The sequence below is a fragment of the Metopolophium dirhodum genome, chromosome 1 (assembly GCF_019925205.1).
Source record: "Metopolophium dirhodum isolate CAU chromosome 1, ASM1992520v1, whole genome shotgun sequence".
NCBI classification, from domain to species: domain Eukaryota; kingdom Metazoa; phylum Arthropoda; class Insecta; order Hemiptera; family Aphididae; genus Metopolophium; species Metopolophium dirhodum.
This window is the reverse complement of record NC_083560.1, coordinates 95,640,072-95,664,756: the sequence shown is the minus strand read 5'-3', so window position 1 is coordinate 95,664,756 and position 24,685 is coordinate 95,640,072. Positions and strand designations below refer to the sequence as shown.

The following is a 24,685-nucleotide window of genomic DNA, read 5'->3' as shown; positions in this document are numbered from 1 at the left end:
TATTTTTTAGATTTATTTGTTACAGTTTTAAGTACTTACCTATATAGGTAACCTTCTTTAACATTTTCCAACCCTTAGCTATACAATTTGCACATTTTATAAATGTTTAACTATAAAATCATTTTAGATTCTGAGCGAAGCGATGAATGTATTGATTCTACAATGATGTGTGTTTTTTTTTTTATTTTTATTTTTTTATTTTTGTGTCTGTCATCACCTTTTAGGACAGTAAAAGTGCTTGGATTTTCTTCAATATTAACTTTTCTGATAGGAAAGTGAATCTAGTTGGTACTTTGGGGGGTCAAAAGTAAAAATTTCCCAGTAGTTTTCACAAGCGACGTGAAAAACAAAAGAAAAATTAAAGAAAAACGGGAATTTTTACGCAAAATCTGTTTTCGAGAAAATCGATTTTGGTTTTTGGTGTAACTCTAAAACAAATGACCGTAGGGACATGAAATTTTGACTGAATGTTTATATTAGCATTTTCTATACACCATAAAATTTACAAAATATTTTGACTCTTTTTGAGCTGTTTACGGCCATTGTCAGTTTTCAATTTTTTTAGTTTTTTTTTCTATAAATATCAATAAAATTTTATCTGTTGAGTAAAAAAGCTTGAAAATTTAATAGAAGGCTCCTAGGTTATTGTTTCAAAGGCAGATGAAAAAAATTAAAAATCCTTAGTCACAGTTTTTAATTATAAGCATTTAAAGTTCAAATTTGACAAAATACGGAAAAATCACGAAAAATAGTAAATTATTTTGATGAGAATTCATAAAAATTTTTCTTTTTAAATCTAAGATTTGAAAATGTAATATAAGATTACTCATAAGTTTGTCTACCTTTATCAAAAAAAAAAAATGTCTAGAAGAAACTTAAATTAAATTTTTATGAGCGTCTGAAATTTATATTTTTACAACATTTGATATTTACTCGATTTCTCATGTAACAATTTTCTTATTTTATTGTAATTAAAAAACGAATGACTGTAGATACTTGAAAATTTCACTGAATGTTTATATTAGCCATTTTCTATACACCATAAAATGTTGAAAATATTTTGACTCTTTTTGAGCTGTTTACGGACATTGTCAGTTTTCAATTTTTTTAGTTTTTTTTTCTATAAATATCAATAAAATTTTATCTGTTGAGTAAAAAAGCTTGAAAATTTAATAGAAGGCTCCTAGGTTATTGTTTCAAAGGCAGATGAAAAAAATTAAAAATCCTTAGTCACAGTTTTTAATTATAAGCATTTAAAGTTCAAATTTGACAAAATACGGAAAAATCACGAAAAATAGTAAATTATTTTGATGAGAATTCATAAAAATTTTTCTTTTTAAATCTAAGATTTGAAAATGTAATATAAGATTACTCATAAGTTTGTCTACCTTTATCAAAAAAAAAAAATGTCTAGAAGAAACTTAAATTAAATTTTTATGAGCGTCTGAAATTTATATTTTTACAACATTTGATATTTACTCGATTTCTCATGTAACAATTTTCTTATTTTATTGTAATTAAAAAACGAATGACTGTAGATACTTGAAAATTTCACTGAATGTTTATATTAGCCATTTTCTATACACCATAAAATGTTGAAAATATTTTGACTCTTTTTGAGCTGTTTACGGACATTGTCAGTTTTCAATTTTTTTAGTTTTTTTTTCTATAAATATCAATAAAATTTTATCTGTTGAGTAAAAAAGCTTGAAAATTTAATAGAAGGCTCCTAGGTTATTGTTTCAAAGGCAGATGAAAAAAATTAAAAATCCTTAGTCACAGTTTTTAATTATAAGCATTTAAAGTTTATAAACATTTATCAAATTTATAATTTATTAATTATTTTGTAGTTAAAAATTTATAAATTTTTAACTTTTATGGCTAAGGATTGAAAATTTAAAACAAGGCTCCACGTAAATAGGTTATATATAAATTACTTTATTCACAATAATATCATCAAATATACTTGGTAAAATCATAGGCTGACTGACCGTTTTCGCTCAGAATCGTTTTTCTTATACAATGATATTATATCATTGAATTCAAATTTAACACCATCCATTACAGTGACCCACTTGTAACCTACCGTACAGCAGAGCGACATCCACTTATCCACCTTTTTTATAGTTATTTTATGTTCAAGTTTGGATGAAATTAGATATTTAAACGAAGAAGAACGATTTTAGTTTGTGTTATAATTTAAAAATATTATTCGTGGGTGCTTGAATCTTCAAAAGTATATTATTATAATATACAAATTTTGAAATATGATAATAATATGCAAATAATATTAATTCAACTTACCGGCTAGCGAATTAATAATAACAATATAAATATAATATAAAGTAATATCCTAGGCGCTGACTAACTGCTCAGAATCGTTTGTCGTATACAATAATGATATTAAATCATTGAATTCAAATTTAACACCATCCATTAGTCATTATAATTCACAGTCAGCCACTTGTAACCTACTGTACAGCAGAGCGACACCCACTAACCCGTTTCTTTTAATTTGTCTTTCAATTTCTGTCTATAAATAATTTTCCGCTCGGACAAATAATTTAAAAATGTAATATAAGGTTCCACCTTCCTCATGAGTGGATGTGTTGTTATTAGTATTATAAAAAAAAAAGTTTAGAGTAAATTTGTAAATTCACAATCATTTTTTATGAGTGTCTGAAGTTAGAACTTTGACCAAATCATAAAAATCACAAAATTTGCTAATAATTGTAAAATCATAAAAAAATTATGTAAAAATTACTTGAAAATTGAATACGAGGTTCTGTTCTTAATAAGTTTTAATAAGAGTTTTTTTGTATTTGAGAATTAAATATATATAATTATATATAATAGTAGTTGGTAAATCTATTGACATTGTTATTACCTACTAGAATACATTATTAATTTAAACATAAATACTATATCGGTTAGTTGGTAAAAAAATATCAAAAATATATTTTAAAAAATACGGATAAAAATATTGAAATATGCAATATTATTTAATTTATATCTTATACTAACTGTTCCACCCGACGTTGTCCGGTCCAACAATTTGTATTTTTAATAAATATATTTGTAAAAAATGTTATAATATTATGCAAAATGTGTTTTGATTATAATTTATAATAGTAATATAATAGCAATTATTTAGAATCTAAAAAAAATGAATATAAATAAAATAAATCATGTGTGACAAGTTAATTTTTTTTTTGTCATTCTTTAATATTTTAAAGTATCAATTTATTATGAATTATAAATTACATTAAAAAATCTATTTAATTTAGTTTATTGAATTAAGTACTTCTTAATTTCATCGCAATAAGCTCTTTAAAATTGGCTTTATAAATCTACGTTCAATCTATGGTAGTTAAAAAATCTATACTTGACAAAAAAATCTATTCATTAAGAAAATCTTTTTAATAAAAAAATGTATATTTGATAAGTCGAACAAAAAATATATATTTGTTAAAAAAAACTATTCATAAAAAAAATTAACATAATTATTTTTAAATATTATTAATGTATTAACAGCTTAGTTTAATTAATTGTTTTGACATAGTTTAATTAACTGTTTTGATTTATGTTATTCAACAATTTTTTTTTTTGATATTATGTAGATAAAAATTAGTTTTCCCGTGGTAATGGATGGTACTACAGTCGAAAAACCAGATTTTCTGGAGAATGGGTGAAGTATCATAAAATTATAATGAAGTTATCACTTAGAGCGGATTTTAAGAAATACACCAACGGGTAAGGGTTTGACTTCCAAATTCTAAAAACTAACTTACAAATACTTACAAATGAATATCTTTAGCTTACAATCGGTCCAGATCAATTCTGCCGATATGGGGGGGGGGGGGATTTTTGGAAATTCGCCAGAGGGTAAGGGTTTAACTTACAAACTCTGAAAACCTTTTTTTTGGATTAAATATAATATATCAACTGTAACTATATGGTTCGAGCAAAATATTTTTCTTATAATATATTTTTGGGATAAAATAATTTTCTTCTAAAATATATTTCTGTTTAAATATTTTCGGAAATATTTCCAAACAGGAAATATAAAATATCCTAGGCTGACTAATATGAGAAAATATACTTGGAAATATTGGTCTGGCTGTCTCTGCTCAGAATCGTTTTTCGTATAGGTACAATGATAGGTGAATCATATTGAATTCAAATTTAAATGTAACACATCTATTACAGTGATCCACTTGACTCTTAATGTGCAGCAAGAATTTAAAAATTCATAACTTATGTTAACAATCGTAATAGACTGTTTAGTCCCTTAGAAACTCCCTTAGGCCATAATTTCAAAACTAAGTCCTGCTAACAAATTTTGATTGCACCGTCGTTCTTAACTCGTTGAAGTACATAAATTAAAAAAAAAACATCAATATTTGGAAAGGCCCAGTAAACTAGAACGATGCGCAAAAGCGTAAAAATCGCAAAATAACGAACTTCATGAGGCCATAACTTCGAAACTAAGTCTGACCGCCAAATTCTGACTTCACCGTCGTTTTCAGTATAGTTAACTACATATTCCGAATTGTAAAGATATCAAGCCTGGGCATAGACAAGTTAAAAAGTTAAAGTTACGTTTATTTTAACTTTTTAAAATGTAATATTCATTAACTTAATTGTTAACTTAACTGATTTTTATTGATATAAACTTAATAAATAACGAGTTACTTTTAATCAAATCCAAGTTACGTTCATTTATAAATAATGAAATAATAAATATAATTCCAATTATTATTGATGATACATATTGCATAAACATTTACATTTTATTATTTCAAACCATATTACTGGCTACTTATTCATTTAATAATAGAAAAAAATAATTACTTAACTTAACTTAATAAGTTAATTGTAAGTTTCCATATAAATTTTAACTTAACTGAGCTAAAAAAAAACATTAGGATAACTATATTAACTTTAAACTTTTCAAAATGTTTTCTATCAACTTAACTTAACTCAATTAACAATTATCTTTAACTTGTCTAGGCTTGAAAGATATACTTATTTTATAAATACCAATACAATAATTATTATTATACTAATCATATTCTCTATTTTCTCGACACTGTATACACTATATATATATATCTAAGTAAAAGTTAAAAGTAAATGTTGGTAATTTAAATTAGGTATTTATTAATTGTATTATGAATAATGATACAGAACACTAAATCTATTTTTAGTTTTTTATTGTTATTAATTTATTATTAGAAATAACTAAATTTGTCGAAAATACAAGAGAAATAACAATCATATTTACTTATAAAAAAGATAGCCCTAAGATATTTTATTAATTAATGTTGGATTCTATTTTACCATTTTTATCATTTTATTGGTAAATTTAATATATTTTTTTACGTAAATTATCTATCTTTACTTTTATGTAATATTTAACATAAAAATCTGAAATGTGGACCTGAATGTATTATTATAATTATTTTATGAAATATTATGATATTATAGGTCTATACCTATTAAAAACAATAATATAGTACCTACATATCGTATTTAAAGATTTCAACTATACATTCATGATTAATTAATTAATTTTTATTATTAATTATCACCTATGATAATAAATAATAATAATATATTAGTCATAAATATAAACAATTATCGTTAGGTAGATATTTTAAAACTTAAAAGTTTATTAAATTATTTATTATAATATGATTATTACTTAATATGAATAATATGACATATTTAAATAAAAATCAGTAGGTACAGATGGAAGCAGTGAGCCTTTATATTATTATTATATAATATTATTAAAGCTCTCTAGGACGGTAGATGGATACTGAATATGGAAAACTACCGGTACCGGGATGCCTATGTGCGTGTTCGGCGGTTGAAAATAGTTTGCAGTTTGCACGGGCCATGATAAAATAGCGATGGAGGTAGACTCGGCAGAGCCGATGGCCCGATGCGATCCGGCGCGGCGGCGATACGTACGAAAAAAAAAAGTAAAGAGTTGATGGTGAAAGTAACGCAGCCGCGCCGGAACGACCAACACTACGAGCGTCGAAGACGCCCGATTGCCCGACTCGGTGACGGTGACGCGCGAGGGATCACACACGGCGCAACACAATGCGACACGCATGCGCAGCATAATGCGACACGCACGCGCACACATTAAATGCGCGCGCACACGCACAAGGCACAGCGAACGATGAATGATGATAGTCGTGGTGATACGCGCAGGCTACGGAGAAACACAATAATAATAATAATAATAATAATAATAATAATAATAATAAATGTGTAAGCTGCATAAAAAATGTTATAGTCGTTCATAGGATCGTCGTCGTCGGTTATCACGGACGGAAGTTGTCGCGAGCAAAAAAAACAATACAACGATCTGATCGTAGGTATTTGTCATTGTCTCGTATTGACTTGTTATTTTCTAGTAAATATCTTACCGTTTTCCGCTCTCGCTGCTGCCGCCGCCGCCGCCGTCCGACGGACAACAGTACACCACACGCGCGAACGACTCGGAGACGACCGCGACGTCGTCGGTGGGCGACGCGACATCCGGTCCTGGAAGACATTTTTATTTCGGGAGTCCACCGTTCATTTTCTTTTTTTACTCTGATGCGTTCCGGTGAGATCGATTGATCCGTTTCTGATAAATGACGTGTTTGGATTGACTTGAAAATGGGACAAAAAGTGAGCAGCCTTGGCGATGTGTTCTCTTGGAAGAATGCTGACTCGTCGAAAAACAACGATGGGTCGACGGCGGGAGCCAGGAACAATCCGCGCGAGTACAGCCCCGCCGCAGCTTCAGTTGTACCCGTCTGTGCAGTGCACGGAGTCCCGGTCACAGGGAACCAGCAGCATTTCGAGAACATTTACGTTTCCAACAGTGACACGCCGTCCACATCAGGCAACGACCAGAACGTGAACGGTTGCGAAGCGCCAGCAACGGCTGCCGGCGTAGAGACGGTGACGTCCAAGAACACGCAGTCGTCGTCATCAAAGAGCACGACCGGTTCCAAGAAGCTCAACCACTGGGTGTTGCGTTTCAACTGCTCTCGTCCAAAGTCGAAAAGTAAGTGCTATAACCCACCCGAAAATGTTCCCGAGCCAAACGAAGTCAAGTGCGAGACGTGCGTGTGCACACGATATGAACGCACGGAAGATAATCATCATATGGACAACGATGATGTGGTGTACGATCCTTCTCCTGTGCCGGTCGAAGATGAAGAGCAGAACGAAGAGGATGAAACATCTCAAGACATGCTTGACTTTGAAGGTGCTTTCAATGCTTTCAACGCGTTTGAAAGTCATAGCCAGTTGGTATTACCTTCATTCGATGAAGGCCTTATGGATCTGCATTCAGATATAAGTGGCGAAGAATTATTTATGAATGAAGACTTTGAAGACAGGGCTTACAAAGAACGGGCCAAAGAAATCCAAGAGGGTATCGAACCACCACCAGGATTCAGGCCTGGATTACACATACAGTTGGTAGAATTTAGTTTGCCCAAAATGACTATAGACAATTTAACCTCATTATTCCATAGAGCTGCCCTTACAGCTTTAACTGCACCACATGATATGGATGACAGCCATCGAATACATACATCCATAGACTACATTCACTACTTAGTTCCTGATCTACTTCAAATCACAAATTGTTCATTTTATTGGGGCAAAATGGACAGATATGAGGCAGAAAAATTGCTTGAAAATAAACCCGAGGGCACCTTTTTACTTAGAGATTCGGCTCAAGAAGAATATTTGTTTTCTGTAAGCTTCAGGAAATATGGTCGTTCTTTACATGCACGAATTGAACAGTGGAATCATCTCTTTAGTTTCGATTCAAGGGATCCTGGTGTTTTTGCATCATCTACAGTTTGCGGACTAATAGAACATTATAAAGATCCTACCTGTTGTATGTTTTTTGAACCTATGCTGACCATACCGTTACATCGAAATTTCACATTTTCTTTGCAACACACATGCCGCGCAGCTATTTGTAGTCAAATTACATATGATGATGTCAATCAATTGAAACTTCCAAAATTATTAAAGGCGTACTTAAAAGAGTATCATTATAAGCAACGTGTAAGGGTACGCATATTTGATTCAGAAAATTAATCTCCTTTTTATAAACTCATTTAGTTATATATATATTTTATATCGATATCCATAGTTATATGAATAGTTCTAACATTATTTGTAATGCTAGATAAAATGTTAATTGTTTCTTGTTTAAATAAAAACAAATTGGTACTAATATAAATTACATAACTTATTTCCATACCTACCTGCCAAAATGTACTTGTACATTACTACCTGTTTAAATTAATTATTTAGTTTTACTATATTATTAGATTATAAGTTATATTTCAAATTTTTATTAACCACTAAAATTTAAAAAAATTATAATTATTTAAATCTGACGTATCTTCATTCATTTCTTCACGTGCCTTAATTGGTTAACTAAAACATTTTATACTTTATTTAAACTTATCATTCAAAATTATGTATTTATTTAAATGATTTGGTATATAATATTAATACATTATTACCTACTTATTTATTTTTTGTTATTTTCATAAATATTTTCTTACTTTAGGTTTGATGGTAACAAAGATTTACCCATATTCTAATTATTATTATTTTTTTATTTATATATAATACGTTTTAAAAATTAATATAGTTTAAATTTAACAAAATAATGAATTAAAAATGTTTTGGTATAGTCCCAGAAATATAATATATATGAAACAAGTTTATATGTGTATAACATTTTAACGTGGCATAGCATATTATGTTATGTATTAATTATTTTTTTAAGGAAATCTCTGTATGGCTTTAAGTTTTTATTATGTATTTGACTTAAAATATCGGCATTATCAGTGTTTTCAATATTTTTAATATTATTAGTGTTAAAATGTTTATTTAATTTTTTTTTAATTTTTTACATAATTATTGTTAAATTTGAATATTTGATTAAATATCTATCTTGCACTTATGAAATATTAAAAGTATATATGTAGCTATAAGCGAGTATTTTCATGTTTCGTAACAGTTTTTGAAATTAATTTCTAAAAAAAATTATTTAAGTATAAAATAGGCTAATATTGTTAATTATATTTACTATTATTATAATTTATAATAATGTTATTATTAGTATTAATATTTTATACACGTGAAATATATCAATCTCTAAATGTTTAAGAAACACCTATTTATTATACAAACAAAATATTTAAGGTATTTGCATAGGTGTAGTATGAAGTTTGTCACTATAAATAAATATTAATTTTTGTGATATAATTTGTACATAAATGTCATACTTTAATAATATTTTTAAAAAATATTTTTGAATCTTGCCAGTTAATAATATTTTCATCTGCCTACTTAATAAAATATATCTGTAATGCATTTTGAAATATTTTGTCATATATTTTATTGATCTTATTCAAAATGTTTTATATTTATAATAAATTAATTGTTCAATGTTCATACACAAATATAATAATGTTTAAAAATGTATGTGATGTTTTGTTAATTTATTAAAAAAGATTTATGAAAATATCATAACAATAGGTAATTCCAGGAAGAAAATGTAAAAAGGTTGCTTACAATACTACATTTACTTTGTGGTATTCTATTGACTAAAAATTAAAAATTAAATATATTATAAATTAATATATTATAGTATATCTTAATTAAACAATAAAAATACGTTTAAAAAAATATAAACCAATTTTTTTAAATAGGTAATAATTAATTATAGTCGAATTTAAGCGTTTTAACATTTTAGAGGAAATTGGAGCGCTTATTTATCGGTTTCATAGTTAGGAGGTCTGACGTCTAAGTCACATTGTGTTCCTTCACTTTTTAAACCATATGTTGTTATAAGAGTAGTTTCTGTAAAAAAAAAAGTACTTGTGAAACATAGTTTAATTTATGTTTATAATGTTTAAGATAGTTAAAATATATATTATTCTAGATTGACTTGTAGACTATAGTAAAATATTACCTACTTAAATCTTGATCAATTGTAGATGAATCAACATTTCTATTCCCTATGGGTAATATGAGTAAATTACGATATAATCTATATAATAAACATAATATATTTTATTGGTATCCCTTATTATGCATGCTGCATACTCAATGAAAAAATATTAAAATTATGGGATATGGAAATAATAAATTAACAAAATATAAAACAGAATACCAAGTTTTCTAAATTATATATACTATCATCTCTAACACTTGGTAACTTGTTATTATTTTGTTGCTTGAGTTTAAGTAAAACTGTTTAATTAGCAAGCAAAACCAATTGTGAATCTTATTTTTACTTAAAATATATAGGTTATATAGCATATTATATTTATGTATACAATATAATATTATGTAAATGTGTAAATAGGTACCTTGACAACAAAACTCATAATAGTGTTATTTGTAGGTATTGTAAATTATATTCCTTTCATATACGTAACATTATCTTATTATTTTAGATTTAATTTACTACAAATAGCAGAAAACAATTTTCAAAAATGTTAAATATTTTAGGAAAAATAAACAATAAAACTAAAACCAATAGAAAAACTACAAATATGAAAAGTAGAAACTCAATACTAAAATCCGTATCCAGTGAGTTATTGTCTTACATGATAAGTAAAGAAAACTGCGGCATTAGTTTGTATAGTATTTTCTTATTATGACTAGTTATTAATGCATTATAGATGGTACATAATTGTTGAACAGGTACACTCATATTCAAACGTTATTAGATATGTTTATATTTCAAAATCCTATACAGCCAATAACATATTTTGAATACTACAGTGAAAATATGAAGATGCTCTATCAGAAATCACAATCAGATCCTGATTTGAATTTTTTGAATAACATTGACCTTGATATTTATAACAAAATAATAGAAATATATAAAGTATTGCTTAATTTATATTAATGTTAACTTTTTAATGAGATAAAATTTAAACATTTTGCATGCATGGTGAATTTTAGGATACTATATATAATGTTAGAGAGTATAAGACAAGTAGCATATCCTATAGGTATGAAGTTGAAGGTGAATATGATGATGTACAATACAATGAAGAAATGGATGAGATTAATGTACAAGACTTATCAAAAATCAATAATATCTTTAACAAAGCAGGATGTGGCATAACAAATGATGAAGTTCATCTTATTGGGATAACTATAGACCAAATGTCACAACTAGGAAAATTTAAAAATATTAGGTACATATATTTTAGATAATACTGTTGCAATGGTGCCTATTTTCCGTTTAAAAATTGTAATGAATATATTCATGTTCACAGATATTGGGGTAAAATAATAGGTTTAAAACGTAACTATTACATTTTGGAGTGTGATTGGAAAAATAAAGAATTGGAATATAAACTAACGGTAAGCAGAAAAAATTGTATTGACTATACATTCAAGTCCAATGATATAACATTAGTATTTTTTTTAAATTTGCATCATGCTTTAAAAATCTCCATTAAGAGGACATTTTACCCGCATTTGTTGTCTGAGTCTTACAAGTACATAACATATTATATCAAATTTACGTTCAGTAGTTAACTTTTATCTTCGTTAGTTTAAAGATTAGAGATAATTGACCTATTATGAAATTTGATGGTAAGAATAATATCTGTGTTCGTATGTCGAATTTATTTATGAACGAGTTTTACAATAGGCAATAGTGCAATTAAAAATATTCCTAACTCGTTTAACAACTGAATCATCGTAAAATACCGACTAATGAACCCAGATAATGTTTTTAACATTAAGTTTCATAAATGGTTAATTCGCTCTAATTTTTAAACAAATGAAGCTAAACGTGAATTACCAAGCGTACATTTGTCATACAACGCACTTGTAAGACAGAGACAACAAATGCAAGCGTAACGTTCTCACCCTCTTAACAAAAACTTTTGTCTGTGATTTGAATAATTATAAAATATTATACATCGTAATGTATTTTGTTGCAGCTCTTAAATGAAATATTTAATGCCAATAAAAAACAAGTATCACATGATTATGAAAATGAAAACGAAAACGAAAATCAAGAAGATGTAGAATTAGAAAAATATATTTTATCTGAAGAAGAAAATGGATATTTTTCCAGAACAACATTATCTGGTCTAATTAGCAAAGATATTAACGGCGAATTAGAGGGTTTCGATTCTCTGAAATCGGTAGAGTGTTCTTTTCCACCCACAGAACTCGGTAGTGATGATTATTTATCTCATGAATTATTTGGTTTCGGAGCTAATAAAAAGGTTCATAATATGTTTTGCCCAACTACCCGCTTTTCTTATAATATTCATTATTTAGTCGTACTTTGTAACGAACCAATTAAACGATTCATGGATTGAGTTGCCACTTCTCAAGCCTCATCATATTATTCAATCACGAGATATCAAACGATATTTTACAGGAGATTTGGAGTCGCCTGTAAGAATAATAACAATTACATCGTTATTCATATATTTTTTGTTGACCTGTTAGAAAATATTTGGTAGGTACCTAATAATAAAATATCTTATACATATACAGGTTGAATCTTATCCGTTATTTCAAGGTTTGGAAAAACATTATCTCAGAGCTCAAATTGCAAGGATAACAGCTGCGACTCAAATATCACCACGTGATTATTTTGTACTCGACTACAATTCAAATTCATATAAATGGAGGAAATTAAACTCTTTTCAATCGAAAGTGATGTCACAGAAATGTAAGTTTTTAAAATCGTATAGGTACATATTTTACTTCTATCTATCGATCTGAATGTTGCCATGTTAGAAGGTCGTGGTAATAGTAGGTAATTACTCACTAATTAGTATTTATAATTTATTTATTTCTTACCTATTTATGAGTAAATGCTAAAATACCTACGAATAGTATTCAATATTATAAAAATCTAATAATTATAAACACCTATATATTATATATAGGTATTGTTTGAAATAATTCTCATTATTTTAGTTTCTGGGCGAAGCGATGTATGTATTTATTTTACAATAATGTGTAGGCAGTAGGCACACGATTTATGGTAGAGATAATACTTCGATTTTCAACTTCAATATCTATTCTGGTAGCAAATTGGATCTAGTAGATTTTTTAGAGGGTCAAGAGTAAGAAATTACATAACAAAATAATCGGGAAAACAAGAAAAAATTAAGGAAAATGGGAATTTTTACTCCAGACAACATCGATTTTTTTATTTGGTTGTAATTCAAAAACTATTCTGAGTTCTGACCGTGACTTGTTTTGACTTGATATTTTCACCAAATTTTTATATAATATAAGTATTTTTTATAAATGGTACAATTAAAAAAAATATTTTGATTGTTTTTAATCAATTGAAGCTAATTATATGCATTTGACATTTGAGATTTTTTAAGTGTCTTTTTTATAAATATCAATACAAAATTTCACTCTATCAAAAAGCTTAAAAATGTAGTACGACTAGTACAAGGCGTCTCGTAAGTTATGATGTTATATATAATATGTTATTATCTTTTATAAGTTTGTTGTTATAGCTATTTAAAAATATTAAAGATACATAGACACTATTTTTTTTTATAAGCATTTGAAGTTCAAATGTTGATAAAATTAGAAGTTATTTTATTGTAATTAAAAAATACTTTCTCGTGGTGACTTGAAACTTTTACGTTTATTATTATATTGTATATACCTACCTATCCTGCCTAGTACCTACACAATGACATTTTAAAAACGTTTAATTTTGAGATATTGCCAATTTATACAACGAACCTATTCACATATCACACCGACACCATTCTAACCTACAATAAGTCCGAAGTCGATATCAACTCAAAAATGAATAACAATAATATATGATGTATTGATATAAATATAATATACTTATATAGGTAGTAGGTACCTACTACCTACTACCTACCTACTATTTTAATAATTAAATATTAATAATCTAATATAAATGCAATGTTATTGTAAAAATAATTCAACCTACTGTGCCTATTACTAATAGTAAATAAATTACTATAATCTATATAATATATAATAAAAAATAAAAAAAAAAATTTTAAAAACACACTTTTCCATAAAAACATTTAAAAAAAAATTTTAAAAATTGCACTAAAAAGACAAAAATAATTCTCTGTACTTAAAAATAATGAAAAATTTATTGATGAAAAATTTAAAAGTGTGTGGTGCTCATACACTTGACATATATTCCCAGTCACTATCTTATAAACATGATTGAACAAAGAAGTGTATGTGAGACTTTCCTTGGCTTTTAAATTTTTCATCAGTAAATTTTTCATTATTTTGCTCTTATACTTGACATATACTGCCAGTCACTATCTTATAAACAGGATTGAACAAAGAAGTGTATGTGAGACTTAGCTCGGCTTTTAATGTTTTGTATGATGCACCACACACTTTTAAATTTTTCATCAATAAATTTTTCATTATTTTTAAGTACAGAGAATTATTTTTGTCTTTTTAGTGCAATTTTTAAAATTTTTTTTTAAATGTTTTTATGGAAAAGTGTGTTTTTAAAATTTTTTTTTTTATTTTTTATTTTCTACTTTTTAGTTGAAAGTAAATATTTTTATTAAACGTTTAAGAAATATGTTATCCGGTGTTTTCGGTACCTATATCAGAATACCGGTATAATGTTATTTGGTAATAATTACCGTTATTACCATAGATATTATAATAATGGATAGGACACGCCTATACTTGCTTCGTAAGAGGTTGCGGTTTTTTTTGGGGAAGAGAGAAAGTTCAATATCTGCGAGAGATATTACGGCGACGTCGTGGGGACAATCCTTTTTTTTTTTTTTGGTCCATGTCCCAAAATGACAACGGATTATTGTATTGTCATCCAAGACCAAGGTCTATACCAATTTTCAGAATTTTTCATCTTCAAAAAGTGCCTCAAATCGAGCGCGCAAGATTTGATCACAGACAGACGTGAAACCAAACTTAAGAAAAGTGTTAAAAATGAATGTTTGTCCATGTGTCCTTTATGGATTTCTAATATATTTTAATATATTTTTTTGATATATTTTTAATATATTTTTTTCGGCTGGACCGATTTTGATGACATTTTTTGTGTGCATTTGAGTGGTTCCCGCCTTCCCGGGATGATTTATATTCACAATAAGACCCAGTAGGTCCAACCCGGAGAGGTAACTCAAACAGGGATTTTGAGATTTACAATGGAAATTTGAAAACTTAGAACTAATAACATGATGGCTTTAATCGTACCTAGTATCTTGAAAAACGTTAAACTTAAATAACGTTTCTAGGGATCCACGAGTATGCAGTGAACGTGGATTACAATCCTCTGTCGGTATACGATTTATTGGAACCGAGCAACTGGGTACATCACACTCCCTCGATATCGGAAAAGGGAGTGACCCAGGCTTGGACCAATATTATAGAGTCCGGAGAAGACTTACAACAAGTAATATTTATTGACTGATCGATCGGTATGAACTTATAATCGATAGACAGTCAAATATTTATAGCTAAGCTGGTAATTGGTATATACAGTGTAGTTAGGATATGCATCGTAACGACCCTTATTTTATAGTACCTATATTATAGATGTAGCACGTAGAATCCAATAATGATATATATAATAATTTAATAAAATTACATTGCTCAGAACTCAGATGGCATTGAATATGGTTGTAAGATGGGGATGAACTTAGAAATCGGCAGAGGAGACGGTGACCAACTGGACATATTTAGAAACCTGTCAAATGACGCTTATATGGGTGAAATGCCACCATGGAAATTCGAATTGTCCAATCGGTTTGACCACACGAATACGTACGCGACCATCCGGTCCAATCTTTGGCCCGGAGCACACGCAGTTGCACGTGAAAAGTACTTATAAATTATAATCTTCATTCGACATTCGACATTCCAATTATTTGTTCGTTTCCGTTTTGGTTTGTATTCAAGTATATTGTTTTCAATATTTTGCTATTCACAGCCTTTTGGATTACACGTATCATGGTTGGGGCCACAAATGGGGCGCCTTTAGTTTCACGGTCCAGCCGTTAAGTGGATATCAGCTGTCCAATTCCTATCAAGCCGATATCGGCCTGACCACCGAGATCGGAGATCCGACTCGCGAAGACGAAGTGAAGTATTTAGCAATAGTCAACAAGAGGAAGGAAAGACGTGCTCGTAGGAAAGTCAACGCCCTGCGACCGTTTTCTGCAGCAGACGAGGACGAGGAAAGAATCCTCAATCAACATGACTACGATTGATGCTGGTAACGAGTGCCGTTGATCGTATCATTATTGTTATATTACCATTATTGGTATATAAATATAGGAATTATCCGCGTACAACGTTACACAATATACAATACCTGCTTCCTATAATACCTAAGTAGTTTACCAACCTTCCATGTATAATTGTGCTCGTTTATTTATATTTTTTGTTTTATAATAATTATAATCCTATATGGCTGTATGATGCAGCCTTGCAGTAGTATTGGAATTGCGTTTGTTTGATTTATCACTAAAATATTTTCTGTTGAATATAAGGTTAGCTACATCTAAAATGTGGTGGTGCAAAGGCATATTTTTGCACCAACGTGAAAATCATTGAAATTATATGATATATAAACAGGTACAAAATAGTAATTTTACTAATTTTAGACATTATCTATTAAATTATTACTCTATCTATATTCTAAAATATAGTTCAACCACTATTGATAATTAGATTATTATATTCTATGTTAACCACTAACCACACAATTCTGTATTTTACTATGGCAGTATCACAGAATATGACGTTATTCTATGGTACAATTATATTATTATCAACATTGTACCGCCAAAATAGTGTGTTATCACTGGATCAATGTTCATTCAATTCACAAAAGTCAAATGTCAGATGACAGCAAGACGTCGTATTGAATCAAATTTTAAAATTCTCAATAGTTTTAATAAGCGCCGGGAAAAACAACATAAAAATTAAGGAATAATGGAAATTTTTACGCAAAATCGGTTTTCGACGAAACCGATTTTGGTTTTTGGCGTAACTCTAAAACAAATGAACGTATATACATGACATTATCACTGGTTGTTTACAATCGGATTTTCTATACATGACAAAATTTTCAAAATATTTTGATTTGTTTTGAACTATTTTTGAACATTTTCAGTTTATATTTCAGTCAAATATTAAAAATCCTTAGTCACAGTTTATTTTTATAAGCATTTAAAGTTCAAAATAATTTGATTCTTTTTGAGCTGTTTACGGACATTGTCAGTTCTCAATTTTTTTTGGTTTTTTTTTCTATAAATATCAATAAAATTTTATTTGTTTGGTAGAAAAGGGTGAAAATTGTATGCAAGGCTCCTGATATATTGTTACAATAGCAGTTGAAAAATATTGAAAATACATAGGCACAATTTTTTTTATAATGATTTAAAGTTCAAATTTTGAAAAAATGTATCAAATTTAAAATGTATCAATTATTTTGTAGTTGAAAATGTATAAAATGTTCAACTTTTATAGCTAAGGATTGACAATTTTAATCAAGGTTCTACGTAAATAGGTAATTATATAAATTACTTTATTCACAATAATATCATCAAATATACTTGGTAATATCATAGGCTGGCTGACGTTTTTCTTATACAATGATATTATATCATTGAATTCAAATTTAAAACCATCCATTACAGTGACCCACTTCTAATATACAGGCGTACAGGAGAGCGACACCCATTAGCCCACCTTTTTTTTATTAATATTATAATAATAAATTAAAGAAAAAATAATTAATAAATAATTAATAGTAATTATATTTATAATTAATAAATTATTTAAAGAAGCATATAGTTTTTTATTGGGAAAGATTTTACTTAGGAAGTTCGATTATTGGGGTGTTGGAAATGATAGGTCTAGAATATGTCTCTGCACCACCAGAAATTGGACTCAATTTACGCCACTGTGTATACTTACTTCGGTTGGATTGGAAACAAACTCTTAAACTTAAAAGTCAAAACTCTCAATAAAATTCCAGTTTCTAAAAAAAAAAATAAAAATAATATCTACATATATTATTCGATAAATTAGCATATACGTATATAGTACATTAGTATTTTCTTAGACCTTAGTCTATAATTATAGTCTATTATTAAGAGTGTCGGTGCCGGTTTTCAAATTCTATAAAATGTTAAAATTATGTTTCATATTATTATGTTAGTTGCTATACTTTAATTATAATACTTTTCCACTAATCTACTGTTCGAATACCTATATATAGAGGGAGGGTTCAGCGTTGAAACGGTGTATTATATCAATATTAATGACTTCACAGGAAAAACTCTCACGCATCATTGATATTCGACATATTTTGATATATTTTTTTTATTTCAAATATGAGAATTTTTTCAGGGGATTACAGCCTGAATCTTTATTTTACTTTAAATAATGGTAGAAAAATACCTACTTTTGAAAAATAATAAATATTGTGAATTGATCAAATGCATAATATTTTAGCTTCTATAATTATAATTTTGAAAATCAGGTTTTGATCCGCCCAGAAAAATGTTCTTTTCTTTTAAACAAAAAAAATTAAACGAAATCCGACTATTCCACTGCAGGGCGTGAGGGTTTTCTTGTATAAGACATGGTTTTGTACTAAAAACGCACTGCTCATGTTTTTTTTTTTCAACGAAATGTGTTTAATATTTAAATAACTTTTATCTTTGATGGGTAGATATACTGTCTTAATACAAAACACACAATATAATTCTACATGGTATATTATAATACATCGATTTAACACGGTTTTAGTTAAGTATTTATTCAAAGTAGTCTTATACGTTATTATAGATCCAACAGGAAACCATAATAAGTAGGTATAAAATAATTTGTGAGTAATATTTAAAGTAGATACAATCAATAGTACAAATGATTAGATAAACGTCGAAAAAATATCACTTTAAATTAACTAGTTATATAATATATTATTGCTAATAATAACACTATAGTTGTGTATTTGTGTCAATGGCTCAAAGATAATTAACAAAAATGACACATAATAATAAATATTTATTCAATGACAAATTAATATTTAATATAATTTATAATATTGACTAATGTTGATGAAACAATTAGTATGTAGGTACTTGACTGAAAATATTTTTCTATAGTTATTTCTGTTGTATAAATAATATTTATAATTTTAAAATCTATTGGACAGGCACAGGTTAGGTACCTAATTTTATGTTAATTACATCTTAAAATACAATTTAACAAAAATTCCGTTTTCGAAAAAGTTGGCCAAAAAGTCCAAAAAAACACAATATTCTATTAAATTTAAATTTATAATTATATTATATACTTTATTATTATAAAATCTATCTAATACCTATACGGCTGTACAATATATTATGTAATTAATATTAATTTAAACAAAAGGTGGGTTAGTGGATGTGTCTCTGCTGTACAGTAGGTTACAATAAGTGGATCACTATAATATAATGGATGGTAATAAATTTGAATTTAATGATATAATATCATTGTATAGGTAATACAAGATTATTTATAAGTTTGTCTACCTTTATCAGATGAAAAAAATTAAAAATCCTTAGTCACAGTTTTTAAATATAAGCATTTAAAGTTCAAATTTTGACAAAATACGGAAAAATCACGAAAAATAGCAAATTATTTTGATGAAAATTCATAAAAATTTTTCTTTTTAAATCTAAGATTTGAAAATGTAATATAAGATTACTCATAAGTTTGTCTACCTTTATCAAAAAAAAAATGTCTAGAAGAAACTTAAATTAAATTTTTATGAGCGTTTGAAGTTTATATTTTTACAAGATTAGTTATTCACTCGATTTCTCATGTAGCGATTTTGTTATTTTGTTGTTATTCAAAAACGAATAACTGTAAATACATACACATTTCACTGAATGTTTAAATTTTCATTTTATATTAACCATAACATTTTGAAAATATTTTAACTGTTTTTGAGCGGTTTACGGACATTGTAAGTTTTCAAATTTTTTATTTTTTATCTTTAATTGTCAGTAAAATGTTATTTGCTGGGCCAAAAAGCATGACAATTTAATATGAGACTCCTGATATATCGTTTCAATTGTAGTTGAAAAATATTAAAAATACTTAGGCACAATTTTTTTATAAGCATTAAAGTTCGAATTTTGACAAAATGTATCAAATTTAAAATGTAATAATTATTTTGTAGTTAAAAATGTATAAAATGTTCAACTTTTATAGCTAAGGATTGACAGTTTAAAACTAGGTTCCACGTAAATAGGTAAATAAATTACTTTATTCATAATAATATCATCAAAAATATACTTCTATCGTATGATGATATGATTGACCGTCTTCGCTCAGAATCGTTTTTCGTATACAATTATATTATATCATTGATTTTAAATTTTATTTAACACTATCCATTACAGTGACCCACTTGTAACCTTCTGTACAGCAGAGCGACACCCACTTGCCACCTTTTTTCAATTGGCAATGTATTTTATTATACAATAACTTTACGTTTAAACCTATTCATACGTACTTTTTCGCACAAACGGTATTTTTGGTATAATAGAAACCCAATCGGTATATACGATATACATAATAAGTAATAACTATTCGTCCAAACTAATCTATGCCCATATTATTATTAGTATACGACTTTACAGTAATGTTTTTCTCATTTTTTTATTGCGATTTTTAGTATCGATCATAAGATTTTGATTTTTGGATAATCCTAAAGCTTAAAAGTATTACCATTGCGTATATATTGCATATAATATAAGACATTATCTTTATTTTACGCGATGTCGATCAGCGTTAATGGCTTCCGTCTGGAATAGTCGCCATTTTATATAACTAACGAGGCGAGGAATGTACCTATATAATATATAATAATATTAAATATAGGTATAATATAGTATAATAAAATGCGCATGTCGCATCCATCACTTGATGTTATCATATTTTTATGGAATTCCATTTCATTAACTACGATCATATTGTGTAATTCAGTTTAACTAAGTTAAATTCAGGTTCATAAAATTAACATAAATATTTTGATCCATGTCATAAGACAAAAACCATTATTTTACACTTTGTGTAGTACCTATCTTAAATTAATTAAACTATAATACGGATAACTTTTCAATAAATCTAAATAATAACATTAAACACGGACATCTTATCTTAAGTACAAAGTTTTTATTAAATACCTATGTTATATATATTATTAGGCTACGAAGTGCACAATGAACAAATATGAGTAGAGTTTAAATTAAAATGAATTATTAATTATATATTGATTAATTTATTATTATTATTATCATTGATGATCTTTGTATTAGTATTTATTAGGTACCCTATTCTACAAATATTAGTATATAGTGTTATGATAACGGCTATTGCCTATTACACTAAACAAAACTTTTAACGTGTAGATTCAACGTTTTGTTTCACACTTTTCTGGACTCAGAATTTTGTATTCCGAACCATATTGACATTAATGGTACGTTATTTGACAATTTTTAACCATGTTCCTGTTTTGATGTGAACATTTTTCTACGTTTGAATTTTTTTCTCAGGCTTATCTACGTAATAACTAGGTACCTATTTAACTTTTCAAATAATTTGGAAAATCAATCAAATTCCATTTTATATTGAATAATAATTGTTCAACTGTTTTATGACCTAATGGTCGATGGTATCGTATCAGAAAACGTGCTGGAATCAACCAAAAATGAAAATAATTTAATAAAGAACTTTTCTGGAATGCCGTTGTCGCATTCCATACAATTGATACGATCGTGACCGATAACGAGTGTACTTACACTATAATATATCGGTATACTGAACAATCTAATATTTATTATTACTACAGGACAATAATTATAATATTATATAATACATGATATACATGATACACAAAAGAAAATTTTCAATTTGAAACTCTAGTTTAATTTAAACTCGGTTTAAACTAAACTGGTACAACTGGGCACTGGCCCTAAATATATGCGCCATATTATATTATTATATTAATTTCATTTTAAAGGGGTTTGGTATAGGCAATTTTAATACATTTTTAAATATTTAAAGTAGCTTCTTAATTGTTTGAGGCCCCAAATCAGTGCTACTGAAGTAATAACAAAGCTGGAAGGTCAGTTTTTCATCAGAAATCACATTTTTACTATAAAACTATTTCAATAATATTTTTGAAAAAACGTAAGAACAACTTCTAAAACAATAATAACTTATGTAACTTTTTTTATTTTTTGTTACTCATAAGTTATAATAGTGATACACTGATATCGAAAAACCAGAAAAAAAAGCGTTATTACACACGGTCCAAGTTCTACTCTTTTATTATAGTAGTACCTATACTATGCTAGAATTAATTTATTACAAAGTGTACCTATTTGTGTTATTTCATGAAATACTTTGGTACTGTACAGTTAAACAAATTAAAACTGATTAAACAATGTGTGCCATGTATACAAGTATAAATTACCCATGTTTGTTCAGTTATATTGTTTACATCGAATGCCGATAAGATTGCCTGCTTTTATACCATAATACTCCTATAACCATTTTTCGATAATATATTAAGTATTAGTAGCATTACTTGGGGGACCTATATTATCTCCTGACAGCATATTATGCATCACACTTATGCAGTCTTTTTTTATGATTTACTATATAATTATCTTATATATTGTATAAATATAGTGTAAAGTGTTTACTGTTGTGAAATTCGAATCAATATTTCAGTAAAAAAAAAAAAAAATAATAATAATAATAATTAATAAATTATATTTTTGATAAATTTACTCATTTTTAAAAACAGTAAAAATGTACCTACTTAATTTCATTTTTTTTGTTTTTTTTTTCGAAATTTAAAAAAAAAATTACGTTTGATTATATAGGTATAAGTCGTATAATTAACATTAATTAATAGTATACTATAAATTATATCATTACCAATATCTCATAATGGTATATACTCAATACTTAACTGTTAATACTTGTAATTTTAATATTACAATCATATTTTTTATTCAATTTGTAATACAATCAATAATGATTTTTGTATCTAGGTACTTTAATGTTCGTACCTAGACAAATTTAGTCACACAGTCTGGAATTGTATGTGATAAGTTATATATAGTTTATTAGTTATCACTGATAACTAATAAACTATAAACTATTTACATTTCCTCGATAAGTATTTCATTTTAATATGATTACTTTTACTAGGTAGGTACATAATTATTATGATTTATGTCAAATAAAAAATAATAGAATAACAGATTCCGGACTTTAATGAAAACATAAATATAATATTATATATACATAAATCATAGCATACATTGGTAGGTAATATTAATTAATAATGGCTTACCTATTGATGTTAGATATTTTGCAATTGCTTTTTTGTACCAAACATAATAATTTATAATTATAAAATATCTTAAAATACTCTGTACCTATATTATACAATATTAATATCATGTATTTTTACAGTTTTACACCAAGTGTAGATTCAATATTTTAACAACTATAAAATAGTAGATTTATAAAAATGTATATAAATGAATATAAATTAAAATAGAAACAAGAAAAAGCAGAATATTGTTGTACAGCATTAGGGCCAAACCATAGTCTTATAACCAGCGAGCAAAATTAGAGTTTAGTTGATGTTTAGTTGACTGTCTCTTATACCTACAACAGGGGCAGGCTAATGGAAACCTGACAAATATATAATATGTACTTACATATAATTATAATTATTGTATTTCTCAATTTTAGATCAGGCAATTTGATCTGATAAAAATTTGAACCCCCCATTTAAAATTAAATCTCAGCTTTAATAATATCATACAAATTTTAAATTTATATAATATAACAAATCATTTTTGAAAATCTCTTTGTCTTATCAATACTTTGATGGGCTTATTCAATTTTCTTCTTTGGGAACATTATTTCTAACTAATATTTGTTATTACCTTTCTATCAAACAATTTTTTTTATCAACTTATTTACATCAAATGTAGGAATAATTTTTTTAGTATACTATAATATATTAGTTAATATTTACCTATCAGAATACATCAGTAACATATTAATATTAGTTGTTTCTATAAAAAATGATGACCATATTTTTATAAATATAAATTTTTTTTTTAATCAATAAGGTTATATAATATATTTATTAGAGTCTAATCTAATTAAGATAAATTACCAAGGCTGGGCAAGTTAATGATTTGTTTTAACTCAGTTAAGTTAAGTTAATATGCACCAATAACAAAAAGTTAAAAGTTAAAAGTTAATTTAGCTATAGGTTAACTCAGTTAAGTTAAAAGTTAATACACGCTTTTTATAAACTTTTTATTAAGTTAAAGAAAAATTAATTTGTTTATAAAACGCTAGCGTACTTAATTTTTTCCAACCCAAAACTAAATTATATGATAGTGTTTATACTTCATACAGTATTTCCAAATAAGTTTGATTCAAATGATTTTAATTTTAACTTTAAACAATTTACGATACATTTTTTTTTTACATGAAAACGAAATAGACTGAAATAGTGAAATATAATAAAATTCAAAACAAAACA

The 24,685-nt window shown here is 27.1% G+C and overlaps 2 protein-coding genes across 2 annotated transcripts; both read left to right on the top strand.

Annotated features, from left to right (window-relative positions):
• The first annotated feature begins 6,210 nt into the window (after positions 1-6,210).
• Positions 6,211-8,272, top strand: LOC132936267 (suppressor of cytokine signaling 5-like). Its single transcript, XM_061002955.1, has one exon. The coding sequence runs from the start codon at positions 6,682-6,684 to the stop codon at positions 8,125-8,127; it is 1,446 nt and encodes a 481-aa protein (XP_060858938.1). The 5' UTR covers positions 6,211-6,681; the 3' UTR covers positions 8,128-8,272.
• A 2,275-nt stretch (positions 8,273-10,547) lies between these two features.
• On the top strand, positions 10,548-16,583 carry LOC132937096 (radial spoke head protein 4 homolog A-like). The gene is made up of 10 exons (XM_061003922.1): positions 10,548-10,693; positions 10,759-10,945; positions 11,023-11,261; positions 11,343-11,430; positions 12,018-12,308; positions 12,364-12,483; positions 12,586-12,763; positions 15,333-15,490; positions 15,695-15,918; positions 16,028-16,583. The coding sequence occupies exons 1-10, from the start codon at positions 10,548-10,550 to the stop codon at positions 16,305-16,307; spliced, it is 1,911 nt and encodes a 636-aa protein (XP_060859905.1). The 3' UTR covers positions 16,308-16,583.
• Positions 16,584-24,685: the final 8,102 nt, after the last annotated feature.